Source organism: Pterocles gutturalis, unplaced genomic scaffold (genome assembly GCF_000699245.1).
Source record: "Pterocles gutturalis isolate BGI_N339 unplaced genomic scaffold, ASM69924v1 scaffold21004, whole genome shotgun sequence".
NCBI classification, from domain to species: Eukaryota; Metazoa; Chordata; class Aves; order Pterocliformes; family Pteroclidae; genus Pterocles; species Pterocles gutturalis.
In genome coordinates this window covers 32974-52945 of record NW_010136326.1, presented here as the reverse complement: position 1 = coordinate 52945, position 19972 = coordinate 32974, and the positions used below count along the sequence as shown (strand labels likewise).

General features: G+C 42.2%; 1 protein-coding gene across 1 annotated transcript in view; it reads right to left on the bottom strand.

Annotated features, from left to right (window-relative positions):
* Nucleotides 1-15451, bottom strand: part of LOC104468214 (glycophorin-C-like) — a 29839-nt gene extending 14388 nt beyond the window's left edge. Inside the window, exon 1 of the mRNA XM_010082269.1 lies at nucleotides 15273-15451. Within this exon, the coding sequence (XP_010080571.1) occupies nucleotides 15273-15306 (34 nt within the window). The 5' untranslated portion in view covers nucleotides 15307-15451. The remainder of the gene's footprint in view (nucleotides 1-15272) is intronic.
* Between the last annotated feature and the right edge of the window lie 4521 nt (nucleotides 15452-19972).

Genomic DNA, 19972 nt, shown 5'->3' with positions numbered 1-19972 from the left:
TGCTCTTTCAGCTGGGTGAAGTACATTATAAATCTGCACTCAGAAGAAACAGGCCTCCCAAAAAGAAGCATATAGAGAAAAACAGCTGGATAAAGCTGGAGATTTCTTTGCTAGATTAGTCTGAACAGAACAGAAAACTCCAGATTTTCACAGCCAAATGACTCCTTTGAAATGCAGCAGCTCTAGAAGGCCATGAAAAAAGTTGTGCTTGGTATTCCCTGTGTAAGAATTAATTGGAATGCATTAAGAAGTAAGGGTCCTCTCTCAGCTGTCAAAATAGGAACCCTAGGGCAGAACTGTTACCCTATACCTCCCTTCCTGCCTGGAGGGATGCTGCCCTTCCATAGCTGAATCAGCAGCAATCATGCTCTGTGGCCAAGGAACAGCAGCAGTCACTGTGGTCCCATTTACACTTGTATCAAAGCAGGGCGCAGTTCCAACACACAAAGTGGAATACCAAGGTGGGATTTGAAAAATCTCTCTCTGTTAAACTGCTTCTCCTCCCTTTGGAGTTTGTGGCAGATCTCCCACACATTCCAGCTGCTCAGTTGGGCCAATAGTGAAAGCTTTTAAAAACTCAATTTTACAAATTTTAGAAATATAATAGAATCAAGGATTCATCATCAAGATGATCATATATAGCCTCTGTCCACCCTCTCTGTTTTCCAGCTTCCCAGTTTAATTCCCAGTTGATGCTGCCTAACAGGCTGCAAAAACCTGCCTTCTCAAGCAGTCATTAGAGAGCCTGCAAATTTCTCAAAGTCCTTTCATAACATACCCAAACTATTTACCATTGCCTCCAGAGAAGTCTGCTTTGGAACAGTATCATAAGGTCAAGTTATCCCACTGAAACACCTATTAGTATAAAGAGAATGAAAAAAAAAAAAAAAAGAAAAATGAACAAACCAGCAGCACTAACACAGCTCTGGAAAATATGAAGTCAGAAGCAGAGTTCAGCCAGAGCAGACTCCCATTAAACTTTGTTTAAGAGCCAAGTTCCACCTCGAGACATGTTTGAGCTGCAGTTTATTTTAGGAGGAGCTGTGCCATGCTTCATGTCAGGGCAAGGCTTGGACACAAGTATGTATCTATTACAAGTCAGACAGGAGTAAAGCTCATATCTTTTTTGCAGTTTTTGGTTCTGTCTGCATAGATGGAATAGAAAACTGAAAGAAGTGGATAAAACAGCCCACAGTTTACAGGGCCTGTCTGTCAAATTTAATTCCTTCTTCCGTAAGACCCGAATGCCTGTGTTTCTAAATCCACTAAGCTACTTTCATGAGATGTGGTAGCCTTTCTCTGTGCCCCTGCCACCCCCATGAGAGTTAAACATACAGGCAGAAGCTCAGAGGCTTGTCTTTCCAGCTTTGCTCTCAGGAGTCCCTTTAGGAGACAGTCAGCAAGAAGCGTTTCCTAGGATATACACAAAGAAGGGACATACAGAGCAGTCTGGCTTTACTTCCTTAAAGCCTTCCACTGAACATTTTTGTCTGACAAGAAGGCACTCATCTTAATGAGGACGGAAGAAGGAGTGGCAGAGACTTTCCCTATTCCCAGACAGGGGCTAGGCATGTCAGCACCCTTGTGCTGAGTGGCATGGATAGCTTCAGGCAAGAGCCTTTATTGTTGCTGGGGCCAGATCCTGCTGCACAGCTGGCTGCTGGAGGGGACAAAAGGATAAAGTCATGGCCACATGCATTTCTGCACGGCTCCTGGAGTCACTGTTGCTACCTGGGGGAACAAGGCAGGGGGGTGTTTTGCTGCTTGACACCAGCTGTGCCTTCAGTAATGCTGAGCTCCTAAGGTTGAATTCCTTCCACTACAAGCTAAAAGAGCTTATTCAAGAGGAGGGAAGAGGGGGAGGTAAGGTTCAGTCCTGCCTAGCACTGGGTCTGGATGTGAGCAGAAGGTTAAAGTATTTCATATGAGAAACTCCGATAAATGCAAAAGCTTTTACACCCCAAGACAACACTTTAAATGCTGAAATACTAACTCGGGCTCAATAGTTTTCCATGCCTTATGCCCTGAGATGGTTGCCTTATTCTTTAACTCTCCATTAGGCATCCACTCTCGGCTCTAATGGGGAAGACAGGCCATCAGCTCCATGCTCGTTACAGCACTTTCATGGGCAGAGCTGAAAAAGCATTTGTCCTGGTTAGGCAAGAACACCCAGCACGATCAGGATCAAACTGCCTTGGCAACTGCTTGTCATGGATACTGTAGCAGATGGGAAGAAGTGTCAGTGTCTGTGGGAAAGAAAGTCTTTTTCTTAGTAGTGGTGTGACCAAACAGCTGGTACACAGGCAGCTCTGCCAACGTCACGACATCACTTCATTGTGCAATGGCAGTGAAAAACAAAGGATGGGAAAAACTGGTACCAAATCCCATTAGCTAGAAGATGGATTGGAAATATCCCAGCAAGGGTGGGGAATGGGAAAGACCAGTATGTATGCTCTGGCAGCCGGAAGAGATGATACAGCCCTTGGCCACACCTGGCATGTCACGGCTTTGCACCTGTCAAGGGTCTGATTTTGCATTTCTTGCAACACCTCCTCTCACCCAGGACTATGTTCAGTGTAGGGGAGAGTATCGTCTTAGGGATATGGATACTCATGTCCACAGAGAGCAAGCTGTTACCTTAATGTGACAAACAGTGGCAAACAAAATCAATTGCTAATCTGGACACACACATCTATCAGTATCTCTCTGGCAGACTTCCCTCAGCCATTCACAAGTCCTGGACCTTGCTGTGTGCTGCAGACAGCAGGGCATGACCTGGAGTGGTTTATCCCTCAGGGACTGAGAGCATCTTCCCAGGTGTGAGCTGTGAAGGAAATCACTTAGGTGTAAACCGGCACATGTTCCAGTTTCCAAGCGTGTTTTCCTCATTCAATGAGGAAAATACAGCCCTCTCCTCTGGAATGAATCACAGACACAATCTTTAATTACAGGACATGTGCTTCCCCCCCCAGCCAATGACTGTTGCAATTTAATATCTGACAAAAATAGGCACACAGACCTCCAAAGGGAATAGCTTGTATTTCCCCCTCGGCCACCTCCAGCAGCTGCTGGGCTGCAGGGTCCTGGGGCTGGGCTGCACCCTGTGAGAAAGGGAGGGAGATTTACCCAGAGTCTGGCTACTCAGATCATTTGAAAACAGCACAGGGGAAGCAAGGATGTGAAAATCATACTCCCATCTGCTCTGCTACCGGCCCCTGGAGAAAACAGGACACAGGATATGCTTCCTGCCTGGGGAAGGGTTGTAGCAGCCGGGAGAGGAGGCATGAACTTTTCCTTAAAGGAAATGCAAGTCATGGAGAGGAGCAGGGGTAAAAAGTCCAGGCTGCATTTTAACTTAAAAACAGTTTCATGCAGTCGTACCTCTTCTTGCTTTCTCCCCTGTGTTTAAAGCTTATCCTTACTCATTTAGCAGTGACACATTTTAAATGGATTCATTCATCTCTGCCACCCCATTGTTGCTCCAGTCAGTCATGAGCCTTCCAACATAAGTCAAATGCTGTTGAAATGAAAGCTTTTATTCACTGCAGGCAAAGGAAATCAGGGGAGGTAACCCAAGAGGAGAAGGGCTTGGCTCATGCTCTGTTTCCAGCTCACAAATGGTTATGTCCCCAGGATGCAGAGATTAAGCATCTCACACAGAACCTGGGAGGACGAAGAAAAGTCTTTGCCTAAGATTCACAGATTTAATGGATTCCAGAAGGGGAAATCTTTTACTGAGGAGCAACAGCAAAGTTCAGAGAAATGCAAAAGTATTTATCTCCCCAGTTGCATTCCCACCTGCCAAAAGCAGGAGGGTGATTTACTCCTCCTTGGTACAAGGAGTCCCTTACAGATCATTAATCCACAGGGAGAATGAGCTCAGGAGCCATAGACACCTTTTCTTAATGTGCAAGAACCTTGAAGCAGCTGGAAGTATTCTTCTTTGGGAGTGTACAGGATCAGTTTATTTACTCCCCACTACCTCCTGCTTTCAATAGTGGTTCCTACAAGAGCTCTAGCTACCAGTGATAAATGACTTTGCCTTTATTAAAATCTGTGGTGACAGTAGATGAGGCTACCATGAGGTAAATCAAGGCATTTGAAGCAGAGTAGTATTAAAAAGTGAAGATCTGAAATCAGAAAATTCTGATCCAAAGTCCAATTAAATCAATGTGAGCAACCTCAAGCTCCTGTGTACAAGTATCTCAACACCATTGACTTCAGCAATACAATGATAACTTGTAGTGACTAAGGCATTTGCTGAGAAGCTCTGCAGAAATGTGAAGGAGAGAGAAATGATCAACTATTTGCTTACACATCAGGACCTCAGGTGATAAAGCTATGCCTTTACAGCTAGACCCAATCACAAAACATGCACCAAAAGTTAGTAGAAAGGGGGCAGATATGGTGGAAAGCTCTGTTATTTCATTAGGGGTAAAAAAATGGTCTCATTTTGTCTCACTTAGACTCTCTGAAACCACCTGAAAATATTTCCGCAATGCTTTGGTTGCTAACTGAGGAATACTAAAGACTGGTTATCTCTATTCCCAACACACAGACATTTACAAAATGCCACTAGTCTGTAGTGGATGGCATTTTATACTCTTTACCTTTGCAAAAAAATGTGCCTTAGAGAACTGTATTTCTGTATTCAAACCTCCCAAGAAGCACTCCCTCCATGCCCAGATTTGCCAGGTTCCACATAAGTCTGGTAAATCCACATCCTTATTGCTGTAAATGACTTACAAGATCTGAAATTTGTCTGAAAGAGAAAATCCAAAGCTGGCTGGTGTCCTTGGTTTTATGCTCTCCTGTGTATGTGTGTGTGCATGCAGCATCCCTTATTTTTGTTCTTTGTCAAACATTGTGTCACAGAGGTAGTCTTTGACAAGTTGAAAAGTATGAAGATTAGAACAATCATGTTTACATGTATTACCACCTGCTACTTCATTTCTTCCATGGTGCTTAAACGTTCAGCCATGTGGCTTTGGAATACACTGTCTTTAATGCACTTAAAAACTCTGCTGGATTTCCAGCTTGCTTTGATGTCCACAGTTGAGAGACTATCTCGGAGAATGCAAATTAATATGTTTAGGGGAAAAATATTTTCAAGGAGAAAACCCTAAAGTCCTTCCAACTTGATATGCTTTGTCAGTTGATGTCATACATAAGATTGTCTTTTGCACTTTGTGCTTCAGGAGGCCTAGATCTCTGCCCAGAGTGAGCAACTTGATGAAGTAATTTGGGAAGATGGATGAAGTCAGTGCCCCTTATCATGAGCACTGAAGTAGCAAATAATTGTTTCGTGATTTTTGTTTAGAAAGGAGATGGAAGGAGAGATGATTTCTGTTCTGAGGAATTTACAGACTAAACAAAGCAAAAAGGACACATTTATGCAATGCAGAAGACTGTATTTTGTTAAGAAGGAATGGGAAGGATGTGAAAGGAAAGATGGTAAGAGCTTGCTATCAATCATGAGTAGGAAGGAGACATTAACTGGAGAGCTGGAAACAGAAGACTTGGCTAGCCCAGGCTATAAGCAACCAGCTTCTTTCTGGGGCTGTGCAACACCATGTTTTAAGGACATGGACCTGTTGGAGTGAGTCCAGAGGAGGGCCATGAAAATGAACAGCAGGCTGGAACACCTCCCATATGAGGACAGGCTGAGGGAGTTGGGGTCATTCAGCCTGGAGAAGAGAAGGCTCCGGGAAGATCTTAGAGCAGCCTTCCAGTACCCAACCTACATGAGAGATGGCGAGGCACTCTTGATCAGGGAGTGTAATGATTGGACAAGGAGTAACGGTTTTAAGCTGAAAGAAGATAGACTTAGATTAAATATTAGGAAGAATTTTTTCCCTGTGAAGGTGGTGAACCTTCTAACAGGCTGCCCAAAGAAGTTGTGGATGCCCCATCCCTGGAGGTGTTCAAGGCCAGGCTGGATGAGGCTTTGAGCAACCTGGTCTAGTGGGAGGTGTCCCTGCCCATGGCAGGGGGGTTGGAACTAGATGGTCTTCAAGGTCCCTTTCAACTCAAACCATTCTATGATATGATCCTATGATATCTTTTCCATCTCCCACCACATGAAGTCACCATTCATCACTGTTTTTATGGTAATGGCTTGGGCTTGAAGTAAACTCAAATTCTCCCCTATAAAGTAAGTAGAAATGAGAGCTGGGCTCTTGGGTCAGGATGTATGATGGTTAACTCGAGAAGAGGGAGCATAAACGGGGCAGACAGGATGAGGTGGGTGGGCAAGTGAGTGACACGGGAGAGATGTTTGGAGGGACCAGTTTCATCCAGCTCTACAAAAGATAGAAGGTGGGTTTTCATTTTTTTTTAAGAATAATCAAGGACCTTGACAATAACCATTGCTTGAGTTCTGAGTATGGAGGAGAAGACAACTCTTGGTGGGAGCTGCAAAAGTGCTAAAGGCAATCAACAGGGTTTTGCAAGAGTTTGTCCCTCTGCATTAGGTGGACACAGCCTGCAGAAGAAGGACCTACAAAGCATGCTTCTTCTCCCTGACCTGGTGTTATTCTTTTTGGCCATGCTGATGTTAGCAACAACCATTAACTTCAAGCTTCTTCATGACTGGTGCAAGGAAAGGATGAGTAATAGGAAAAGCAACAGAGTGTGCAGAGCACATTGAGTGGTTTTGAAAAAAATGCAAGAAAACTGTGACTTCCCCTTGTCCCAAAGCAAAGGGAAAGCTGGAACAGAAGCATGGCTCTCAACGGCAGTTTTGTTTCCTGGTTTGCTCTGCTTAACACTTTATGCAGGGTTTTCTGTAGAGATGCAGCCTAATCCCCTGCATATCCCCCTGTTTTCACCTAGGGCTTAGTTGCTACTAGTAACTGGTAGAGTATAGGCTTCTTTAAAAGAAAAAATCCCAATGTGAGGGGAAAACTGGATTTGTATGCAACAGACTCCAAAAATCAAACTGATGTAATTATGGAAATTCGAGGGAGACAGACAATAATAAACTTTCCCAATTGTGGGATCCAGGATGTAAAAACCATGTCCCGGGTTGTAAATGAAAATTCCTATGTGATGATAGGAATTGTCTGCAGGGGGGAGGTGTTGCTTCATAGCAAGCTGTGAGGATGAGAGATCAAAGAGAACCCAATGGAGAAGAGAAGAGGGATGGAGATGGAAGAGGGGGCAACACCCAAAGGAAACAAGGCCTCAGCCCAGAGGATGACAACAGAAGATTTATGTCTTCCTTGCCTATGCTTTTCTTCCTTCCCACTGTCAGGACTGTGGAAGACCCTTGAAAGAAGGGAGGAAATGGCATTTAACAACTGGGACCTGGGAGTCTCTCCTATGTTGAGGTACCTGTGGGCTGACAAAAGGACAGGAGACAGGATTAGGAGGTGCAGAGGATACCTGAAATAGACAGCCTGAGAGGGCAGGCGTGAGAGAGAGGTAGTGACAGAGACTGGTCCACTCTCTGAGAGCATCTTTGCATCACAGATACATCAAGAATTTATTTTTCTGCTACCTGTATTGGATGGGACAGGGACTGTACTCATGACACTTAAATGAATCATCACATAGTTAGAAAGAACAACCTCTGCTAGTTCATAAGTGCTGGTTATTTAAACCTTAGGAAATAAGAGACTCTACAGAAAATGTGATTTCATTATAAATCGGTAAATTTCTAGCTCTAATAAACTCTAAAAACCCCTTGAAACCCATATAGATCCCAGAAGAGAAAAATAAAATATATAAATCCAGAGTGTCATTTTAAAGATGCCTCAGAATTTCTGAAAATATACACAAATTTCCTGAGTTCTTGGATGACCACATTCCACAAGAGTCCACTAAAAATATTTTTTCTCTCTACACATTAATACATGTAACTCTTTAATCACCTGTAGTTAAGTGATTTGCGGTCTGTTCATTTCACCTAAAGATTATTTGGTTTAGCTAAAGTTGGTCATCAGGAGCTGCTTTCTCATCCCTCGTTAAGTGCCTGAAATTTTTGAAATATCTAATTAGCAGATGAGAGGCATCTTGCTTTTGTCCTAGTAAGAGTGCTTTTTCAAAGCTTATTTTTCTTGTGTACGGAGAACAGATTTGCCTACACAAAAGAATCAAGTTAACCTGGAGCAACAATTCAGTGAAAGCTAATCCAGTACATATTCATTTTCCCATAACTGTTTGAGGTGGACACAGAATTACAGAATACAATTGAATTGATTCTTAAATAAGTATTCTGTTTCCAGAGGAGGGTAGTTACTCTTTAAAGACAAACTTTTATTTCAGCATGCTAAAATGATCAGTTTTTCTATAAAACTGTCCTGCAGATGCAGCCACCAAATTCTCCCAGCACAGATGAGCTACTTGAGGAACCTGACCAAATCTCCTGCCTGCTTGTGGTTTAAACTTGCACTACTGAATGCCTGAAGAAGAGCTCCGACTTGGCCTTTCTTAATATGGGTTCTCCCATTTAAAACAGCTTGATCCATATGGAACGTCTACTTCCCCCTTGTTTCTGAAGTCATAATTTCTGCTTTTCTCTGGATCTTTGCTTATGTGGACATGGGTCCTGTAATAGTCTCCAAGACGGATTTAGGCAAATACTACGATGCCTAAATTCAAAACATGGAGTGATTCAGTGTCATCTACAACTGCTAAGCCTCGAATGTAGTACAGTCAGTAGAGAGACACCTGAATCTAGCATCTACAAGGGATACTTTCCATAAGGCCACTTCGCTGATATTTTATTATAACATACAAAAAGGATATTTCATAATATTTTCCAGCTTCTTATACATAGCCCAAATCATCTTCTCACTTTCTTTCTTTGTTCTTACTGAATTTATGCTTCTGCGGAGCCTTCAAAAATCTCGTCTTTTTTTTCTGCTGCCATGTAAAAAGGGAAACATGAGCTTGCAAGTATTGGTCTGTGAATAGAAATGTGGTCAGGAAAATAAAACTCTCCGTACCCAGAAGTATGACTACTGAAAAGCCATATAAGTAGTGAAAAGGGTGGGGTGTGTGTATATATATGTATATCTGTGTATACATATGCATATAGATATACAGTATATTATATAGAACTACATTGTGTGTGTATTTATGCACATATATAAACAAGCCAAATCCATTTCCTAGGTTTGATGTTACTAAAATAGTCTCTGTTTGCAAATCTAAGCACTGATACATGTGTAAAGACCTGATGTCTGACTCTGCCTTGCTGTGACTTTGTCACACATGCTTTTTATAATGTGGACTGCCTCATAAAACTAGACATTTTAAACATGCAGTCCCCAGTAAAATAGGCATTTATCACCCACGATAACATGGAGCTGTCTCAGGGTGTGTTCAAAAGCCCCCCTGCAACTTACTGATAAAAAGCTTAACTCCATTTCAGGGCTTATCTGAAGAAGAAAGAGGTAGACCCTCACGAAATAACTGAATTTATTTTTTTTTTTCTAAGATGAAAAAGAGGGGGAGAGGAAAGCCAAAAAAAAAAAAAAAATCATTTTAAAACTTCAATGCAGCAGAACAAGTTTAACCCATTGAGATTTTAAGTGAAGTTTTCTGCTTCATCAGGAAGAATCCTGTGGTGAAACATATGTCAGAAGAGAAGAAGATATGAGAAACTGGACTCCTTTGCAGATGAGATTAATTAAGAGGAAAATCACTCAGCCATATGTCTCATTGGTGAAACTACATGTGCAAGGTACATCTGCAATGAGGGAGCAGAATATCACAGACAGTGCATTTGATTTACATGCTAACATTGGAGAGATAGGAATCTAGTGTGAATTAGATCGTGCTGACTCGTGGAGAAGCAGAGGAGTACGGACTTTATTTCAGCTACAAATTACGAGTTGCATGTCTGTTATAATGTTGCAGTATCATTGCATTATGCAGTAGAGTTAAGGGTTACAAATAAATTATCCAGAGAAGGCAGTCCTTTTCTTCATTCGTGTTCATAAATGGTTGGCAAACCAAACCTGATTTCTCCAATGCCACTTTTCTTCATTTACCAAGTAGTTTTTCAGAATGCTTACAGCTGGTGATTTTTTCATCATCTCATTACTAACACTGTCAAATTAATTTTACTTAGGAACTTAAGTCTTTCAGAAGTAAAACACAGTTTGTCTGCTGTCCAGATATTTGCCCAGATAAGATGCTCATGTATTCTTGTCACTGCAGCATCTGGGCATCCAGCAATTTTTCGTGTATTTCCTATCACAACTTGGATGTGAAGCAAAAAAAAAAAAAAAAAAAAGTAAACAACGATCCTAGTAGTGCTAAATGCCTTGTTTAAAAGTTTTCTGATCTTTCTGTGGAAAACAAATAAGCCAGTTGCTAAATTACTTCTGAGATAAGTTTTTTCCCTGAGCATGTATTACAAAATTAGAGAGTGGGAAGCAAAGAGCTGTTTCCCCAGTGGATTTACTGGAATCAATACTAATTCCTACCTCCTGGTTGCTGTAAATGCCTTCCCATAGCCAAAAGCTGCCTCTCCAGCAGTGCCCCTGGAAAGCATCTATATCTTTCCTACCTGTAATCTATCCTCTCTATGTGGTCTACTATCCTTTTGAAGAGAGGGTGTCTGTACAGCACCTAGCACAATCAGATCCCTCTGTTGGCTTGAATTTCTCTGTGCTATAGGAATACTAATCCCTCCCCAACAATAGGGACAGGCACTCCACAGAGCAGACACACAAACAGACTTTCATCAGAGAATGCAGTCCCAAAAGCCTGTTTTACAAAAGGCTTTGCTGATCGGACTCAGTCATTTGAACAGTGATGGATATGGGGTATGTTCCACAAGAGCCTAGAAAGAAAGGCACAGCAGTATCAGCAGTGAGATGCAGACACTGCACAATTCTGTAATACTAATAGGCTTAAGCATGTAACCAACCATAACCTGAATCTTTAACATCTACTGGGTAAATAATTGGCTTTTTTTTTTTTTTTTTTTTTTTTGGGAAAGGCAGTGCCCAGAAATGCTGCCAATGGTGTATTTTCAAAAAGCGGACTCCTGGTTGGGTGGACATCCCTCCCATTCCCTCCAGCTTAGCAGTTTGCCAACATTTCTGCTCTTAATTACTGAAATTTCAGGTGCATTCTGAGCCTTTCAATTTGCAGACTTTCACATCAACATCTCAGGCAATGAGGGTGTCACGGAGAGCCCTGGGGTATAAAGCCAAATTTTCCAATTCACATGCACAGTGGTGGGAGACAAAAATACAAGCAGAGGCATTCAATTTACATAAATGCTTGTGGGACACTTTTTGGGATGTCTGTGCTAAAAAATGAGAGGTTATTATAATCCATAGGTTTCCTTGCTTATAAATGCTCACAGGTTTACCAGTGAAGACAAAAATTTTGGTAATCAATAGTCTCTAGTTTTGTTTATTAGTTACTGCCACAGGCAAGTGCTTCTGTTGATTAAGGGCAATGAAATCAAATCTGTTGCCAAGGCAGTGAATAATGTGGTTAAAGGTCTATGGGGATCATTTTTGGTTTTTCACAGGCCCTGTGTGAAAGGTAGTGGTATCACTCCAGGAGCATTTAAAAGACCAGTTTGCAGCCCCAAAATATGTCTCATAATGAGTTAAAGACAGGTCAAGGCTGTTCTCAGAACCAGACTCACAATTCACAGCTCTACGCCATTTTGCCTTTATTGGAGGCCACTTTTTCCAAGCTTTCAGCCTTTCTGGAGGGGACGTCCCACACATACTTGCCTCTTTGACAGAAGCCCTAGCTGTCACTGCAGCAGGTGGAGAATCCGACAACGATGAAACTGAGACCTCCTGCTCACGGCACAGAAGCAGCGCCAGGGTCTGCTCCCAGGGCTTTCACCTGGTCCACCGCTGAGCTGCAGCCCTGCTTCACCATGTTCCTGACCCTCTTCCTCTCCCTGCAGCTGGGCCATGGCCTGAGGTACAGTCTTGCCTCTGGTTTCCTTTTGGGACAATTCTTCTGCATAGCACAGACAGCACTGCTTCCTATGCACCCAGAAGGAAGACCTTTGCTGGTAGGTGATGAGGAAAGAGAAGCCTCCACAAACTGCTCTCCTTAACCTCTAATTCCTTTGACAGCTGGCATTTGGAGTATAAGAGGCTCCAAATAAAACATTCCCAGCATGCTGATTACAAATTTAATCCTGTAAGGTGCAGAGCACCTTCTCTGGGGGATGAACAGCTTTGACCCCCAAAGACAGTTTTGCAAAGATCACTGCCTCCCCAGACTGAACCTTTGACCTAGTGACGTTTATTTATGAGTCCTTCACCTCATTTGAGCTGTCCATTGCCTTGGAAATGGGTCACTGCAGTCTCAAGGAAGAGGGCAAAAGCTGCAGCCTAAACACAGGTTGCCAAACCTGTGGAATTCCTCAAGATTTTGCAACAGGCAAGGCAGCTACTGCCTGTACATCTGAGCAGAGCTGGGAGGAAGGGAGTCCATCACCAGGTGATGTATTTAAAAATGATGCATTTAAAAATCAGGAAGTTTACATTCCTGTTGTCAGGTTAGATCCCTTTTGCATAAGAAGAAGAAGAAAAAAGAAACTGGAGATATATTCACAACACAATATTGTATTGAATCCCAGCCAATGAAGCTGAAGCCCAACTCCATTTTTGGCTTTGGTAGCAGACTTCTTCACTTAGGTGTTCCATTTTAGTCCAGCCACACACAAATGTCCATTAACAATGAATGATGGAGTAAATATATACACACCACCTAACACGAGCAGGCTGAATTACTGGCTTGTCGGCCTCTCCGTTGAGCCCACTCAAAGCAATGGGATATCTGAGCTAGGCATGGGAAGCGCCCAAGATTAAATGGTGTGGCGTCCCTGTACAGAGGCAGAATACATTTGCAGCGTTCACAGAGCTGAATATTTTAAACCTGAAACAGTAGTCTGCTCCCACCTGGATTGCCAGGATCATACTGTATTTATAGAATGAACAAAAATTCCTTATCAGCTGCGAGCAAATACAAGGAGATAAGCAAAGAACATGAGCAATTAGGTAACTGTTCAGTTTACATCAGTTGGCAGCTTCTCTGTGGCCTCACCTGCAGGTACTCTGCAAAGAATTAATACGTTCAGTATAGTGAAAGGTTTTTACTGATTCTTTATTAATTTTCACACCCATTTCAAAGATTCTCAGTATGGTTATGAAGCAAAATTGTTTTCCCAATTACTCTGCCTTTCTGGCAAACATTCACTGTCCATGCTGTGCAGTGCCTGTCAATACACTGATCTTTCAATATCTTGTTTCTTGCAAAAATTGCTGGAATTTTACTAAGAAATAAGACCCTTTTCCTGAAGACCTACCCCCAAAACCTCAATCAGTATAAAAACAACACACCAAACTTGCATTATACAGAATTATAATACTATTATCAGACTTCCCTCTAATTTAATTCTGTTCTTAATCTGTAAATTTGATCCATGTAACTAAAAAAAAAAAAAAAAAAAAGATAGACTGAAACAAAATGCAGGAACATCCTGTCTGAATAAGTAGGGCAAATTATGAGGGCAAATAAAGAATAAATAGTCACTATTTTTCAGTCTGAATACTACTTCTAGCTAGCTTGCAAGCCATTTATTTTTACTGGCAATCATATGATCTTAAAATGATTCAAGCTGAGAATTCCTGCCTAGATTTTGGAAAAAACAAGAGAACCTAATGCATCAGCCTCTTTTCATTATGAACAGACAAAAGGCCCCATGGGGCAGTAACTCTTCATCCAGATCCACCCTAGGGCCTTCTGTGGGGTCCTCTGAAAACCTGAGTCTGTTAGAGGAGGGATTCATAATGTGTTCGGGACTGTAGAACTGGTCCTGGACTTGTCACCTGGCCAAGCCTGTCCTTAAAGATAAAAAATTGTGTCTGGACCCTTGTAGATATTGCACAATGAGCAAAATGCACCTCAGTGAGTCATGACCACCCTCCTGTACATGCTTTGAGAGCACCAATGGTAGCAATTTACTCAAGCTTTTCCAAACCCAGACTCTCAGAATCCTGCATTAGCCTGAATGTTTCTTTCCTATCAACAACAGAAAACAAACTGTAACAGAAACAATAGAAGACAACTTATAATATTTTAAGATGCTGAATAAAATACGATAAAATTTAATATAAAGCTAACATCTAATCTTTCTTGTTGGTTAGAACTTGCAAAAAAGACTAAAAGGTAAATAGAAATTGATGGCTGGAATTCCAGAGATGCTGCTCACTGTGTCATTTCTGCTGGATCAGCCTGCCTCATTCAGAGCTTGGGAAATGTCAGTGTCAACATCCATAGAGAATAAATATTCTTACAGCAGTCTCTGCATCAAACCCTGAATTGCAGGCAGCTCCCACCAATCCCATCCATACTTCCTGCCTTCATTACTGATACCACAGTATAAAAAACAATTCTGCTATTGTCAGTTTGTTTATTAAAAATAATGCAAAACTACTGTCTTGAATTAAAACAGGAAATATTATCCTAAAGCCATAAAAGAGATATGGAGCTGCTGTTGCAGTGCCAAAAACTCAGAGTTTCCCATTGACTTTTCTCAGCTTATCAAATCAGAATCCACCCTCTTCCCCTCTGCTTTCATTTTAATAATATCCCAAAATGAACACTACCATGCTGCAGCTAAGCATCTGTGCCCACTTCATTATTTGGGCCAAATTCTCTCTTTTCAAATTTACTGAAATATAGAGTTACCCCAGCAGAGGACTTGCCCTCCTGTACACTCTCTTGCTGCGAAACTAATTTGCTTGTCCTTAAGACCATGTTTCTACATTTCCAGGAGCAGAAACACATTGCGGCTTTAAATATAGACTGTCAGTTTGTGGCTTGCGTCTCATATTACACACAGACAGTTTAAGAGTCTAAACACAAATTGGGCAGCACCATTAATAACTTTGAAAAGCGTCACACGCTTTCAAAATGCTCTATATTTTCATTCCTGAAGGCGGGGGGGAGGGGGAGGGAAAAACATTCAAATGAAACTTTTCTACGCCAAGGTTTAGGCAGAAACGTTACTAACTTTGCTTGGTCCTATTCAGGAGCCTTAGTTTGCAGAGCCTGTTACAGTTCTTCACACCCACGCGCGTGCACAAACAAAGAATAAAAAAGGAAAATATCACAACTTTTTTTCTTCAGGATTAGTCTCAGGAGCTCTTTTTTTTTTTTTTTTTTCTTTTTCTTTTTTACATATGAAATGCATTAGACAATCTTTTCCTTAAGCGGCAGACTGGTAAATCCACTCTTACTGTAAGGAGGGGGGGGATAAGGGTACTCACGTGGTTGAGATGTCGCATTGTTTTGGTAACTCATAATTTACGCCTTTGAAAAATGCCTTATTTGTGTTGACAGTCTCTCTTCCCTGCTCAGAACCGACGGCGGGATTGAACAGAACAGCTGGAAGAGCCCAGGAAAATGCTTCTCTTGTTCGGGCTCTCCTTGCCTGGCTCCTGACCCCTTTACAACTGGAAAAGGAAACAGCACATGTGTCATTCTCTTTTGCCTGTGTAGCTCACATGAGCGGGGAGGGGCACCCATTTGCAGATAGCAGTAACTGTATTCAAGTTTTGCAAGTTGGATGAATTCCATCCCTTTGCTTTACTAGCCAGCAACCAGTGGAAAGAAAATGCTCTTTTCATTCTTAGCCAAATCTAGATGCACCTATCAGATTTGCTTCCCAAACCCCTACCCACCACTGCCGATATGATTTCTTTTAAGTGCAAAACTTGCTGCTGACTCCCTTCCTAAAATGCCTGTCATCAGTGGGTGAGAACGAAAGTAGGGCTTTCAATTTTCATTGCCCAGCAGCATCCTTAACACTCACAGTCTAACTCATTCTGTTCTTTTAATGGGTGAAAATGGAGAATGACATTTACTAGGTCAGAGCAGTTACGTCAGCATTTAGCACGAATCTACAATGTGCTCAGAACAAGGAGGAACCTGTGGCTGTGGCACAGGCTGAGGCACAGGTAACTCTAGTCCCAGCTCTGACACAAGCTTCTTATGGCACCTTGGGCAAATCATTTAATCTCTGCCTCAGTTTATCATCTGTAGAAAAAAGATGACACAACTGACTTCCAGTCTTGGTATTTATATTTTAATCTGCAGGCAGGCATTGTTTATGAATAGGATATATTTGTTGGTTGGTATGGTTAATTTACTCATACTCTGCATCAAGTTTTTCAGTCAGGACAAAGCTACCAGCTCCCTCGTTTATATTGCTGCCATTTAAAGCTGTCTGTTTGGCTATCTGCATGCTACACTGCAGTCAGTGGTGTGTAGTTGTTGTAAGTGTGCACACACAGTCAGTCTGTGGTTTACATGGGCTAGGACTTGTAGATCATACCAAAATACAAGTGATTTATAACATATATGTCTTAGTCACTTAGAAGAGTGGACAAAGTTTTAATTTTCCTGGTCTCTGTGAGTGAGGATGAATTAACCACCTGCCTGTGACAGCAAAAACACAGTAACCATCAGAATGGAAGTGGAAAAAAACAGAGTCATGAAATTCAGGCTGAGACTCATCCTGTTTTGCAAAACTATCACGGGATATTTCTGTGAAATTATCTCAGTGACCTCCGACAAGAAATCAATGCTGCAAACTTGGTTCACGGTATTTATTTAACAGCAATACGATGGAAAGAACAGTGACTTATTTACATGCCAGTGACAAATAACAGCTTGTTTGTGAGCACGGATACAGTAAACGACGCTGGTCAGCATTTTCCACACTCTGGGTTTGTGGTAGAGAGCCCTGGAACATTTAGTGATAGACAGAGCAAAGCAAGGCACAAAACAAAGAGGGAAAAATAATAGCAAAAAATCCTGACCTTGCTTTACTGGCTTCAACTATATGGCACAGCATGAATTTACACCAGATAGCTTCTCTATGAAAATACTGATGGACACGTGATCTATTACTACTTCTGTATTTGAAGCACAATGTGCACAGGTAAAATTGAGGTTTTCTGTCCTGAGGCATTAGAATTGCTGTCATGCAAAGTCATTACATTTAAATGTTTTGCCACCCTGATCCCTGAGAAATTTCAGAACTGCTGTCCGGAAAACACTTCTCAGCCACTGCAGCTGAATTGAAGGATGGAAGGTACTGATGCCTTCATTATGTTAGTGCCAGTGGTCTAAACACTTCCCAGGTGTTTTGTGGTGGAGTACTCAAAATGGCATAAATGTAACCAGGTGGGGTCCCCTAAACGGATCCCAGTTAACTCTGAGAGCTTAATCCCTTTGCATCTTGCTGCATCTGTTTTCTCAGTTCTTATTAAGGCTGGTCTCCTACCACCAAAATCACTGGGAGACTTATACCCAAGTTTACATAAGAAGATTCTGGCAGAACCAAGCCCGCATGGAAAATCCCCTTTAACACCTTGATATCTTCACTTTTCTTAGTTTATTCACTTTCTTTGCTTGTTCAATAGACTGGGTTTCTCAGGAAATCAGAGCACCCTCACCCAAGGTTGTTGCTTGCCCTCAAGCAGGCAGGACCCTTCCCTGAGGCTGCAAAATGAAGAGGAGCCCAGTGCTCTCTGCCTGCCCTGACCCTCAGCCAGCCACCACTGGGGGACAGGAGGCACCAAAGGAACCCAGAGGAAAAGATGGGAATGGAGTGGTGGTGGGGAAAATATGAAATTAATTGTTAATTTCCAGCTTGTCTGAAATCTCTCCTACACTTTAAATACAGCTGTTTCTTCTGTCAAAAAAGCCGCCCAGAAGGTGAAAGGGTGAAAATAACACAAGGGTAGCTGGAAGCATTTCTTATCTATGGGCTGTAGCATTCATACAGGAACCACTGGATCTGCGGTATAATACAGGTATGCTGGGAAGTGTGTGTGTCAGCCGTGTGGCTTTCATCAGCCAATTACTTGATCTTCTGGGGCCACTCTGTTCCCATTAACCTACAGAAGTATCGATTTTCTGCCCTGGTGAATACTTTTGTATCTCCAACCTTTGAAAGCCGAAAGTTTTTTTGTGAGCAAGGGAACCAAAGTTTCCTTTTTGTCCCAGGAGTGTTTTCAGATGTGACAGTGCTTTCAGGTCCAAGAGTGTTAGCTCAGAAATGGGACCTCTTTTTCCTCTGATACTGCAGCTTACCCTCCTCCTCTTAAGCACAGCTATATAATGAATTCATAGTCAGGCCCACATGGTTGCTCTCTTTGATACTATTGTGCTCCAAGATAAATGATATTTCACAGTCGTTCAGGCTTGGCAAGCCAATGCCATGTGCCGCAGTTGTCGTTCCCAACAGGAAGGGAGGGTTTAGGCTGCACATGAAGGAAAATAAATAAATGAGCTGAAGGAAAATAAATAAATAAGCCAAAGGAAAAAGTCTTTCTTCAGGAAGTTATGCCTGACAACAATAGAACATCGGACTAAAAATCCCTGTCTTCACTGAATTTTCATGACATGATATAATGTAATGCAAAATCTATTATCTCAGCCTGTAAAAACTGTGGCAAGGCTGAAAGAGGCTGAGGAGAAAGCTTTTAGTAATATCCTTTGTTGTCTGTCCTACACAGCCTCCCAGCCTTGGATCCACCACCTGGACCTTTGAGGAGAGGCTGTAACAGCAGTTGAAGTGGTTCTTGCCTGGTTGAGAGTTCAAGACGGGCCGCATACCCACACTGATGGCCACATTTGCATGAGCCAGTCACGTGTCCCACCAGGCTGTGTGCCATGGTCATCTGGGCAGCTGGCATGAGAGGTGGTGTTGGCTTTCTTCTCTCCTCTGCTGGCTACACACTTCAGGTTGTCTTAAACACACCAGGCTGGTGAGCTATGTGCGGTTGGGATGGATCCCAAAGTTTGAATACTTTCTGCAGGTCAAGGAGAGATGTAGCTATGGCGCAGCAGAAACTAGGCTGAATTCAGAAGGAGGGATACTTCATACGAGAGATGCTTTGGGAAAGCATTTGGCTCTGGACGTTCTGTGAAATATCATTTTCTACTGATTACCTTCCTCTCCATCTCTGGAAGGAATAATAATTTTGTTACCTCGTGCAGTACGGTCTACCCTCCTGACTTCAGTCCTCATTTCCTTCCTGTTTCCCATTTATTTTTGTGCTAAGAGGGTAGGGTTTACTAGCCATAGATTACCCATCCCCTGTGTGGGCCAACACACATCTGGAGAATGTCATGGAGAATGAAACCTTTGTGGCCATGCAAAAGGGATCAAAGTAAACTTATTACCCAGGATGGACTATGATGCTAGTGTAACTCATGTTTTATGTGGTGCCTGTTCTGCCAGTGATTATAAATGCAACTAGCTTGAGAAATCCTTGGGGCAGTCTTAACAGTAACTGTTACTGAACAAGTTCTTGACCTTCACATAAGGCCAAAAAAGAAGGATTTACTCTAGAGATAAGAGATAACTCTCATTCTTATTTTGTATTTCAGGCATACGTCTTTATTTTTACAACCCCTCTGACTTCTACTTGAACCTTTGGGATATATTCCTATCACTGGAACACAGCATATCCCCTGCTTTGCCTTATGTCACAACTATATGCAGTTAAAGTATGTAGCGTGCCTGTTTGTGTTTAAGGTATCCCCTCTTAGCCTGTTGGTTTATTTTCCATTTATGTCTGTAAAGTACCTGTGTTCTCAGGGGAACCTCCAGTGTCAGTACAATACAAACCCTTGAAATGGAAACATAAGGAGACTCTATATCTTCTCTGCAGCCCTGTTCTTGGCTTTCTATGATCTGTAGTTCATGTAATGACACCATGGAGGAAAAATGGGCAAGGTCAAGAGCTCAGTGGACAAAATGTTGCAGATTCTTTGTGACAACCTGTAATGTTGTCATGTCCAAAGATCAGATAGGATGCCTTTGAGCCACGGGTTCCTGCCTCCTCTCCAATCCAATACCCAGTACTGCAGAAAAGTACATAATCTGGTCGTACTCTAGAACAGTCAACAGGATGTTGACATGCTGTTTGATAGTGCATGTTTGGGACACTGG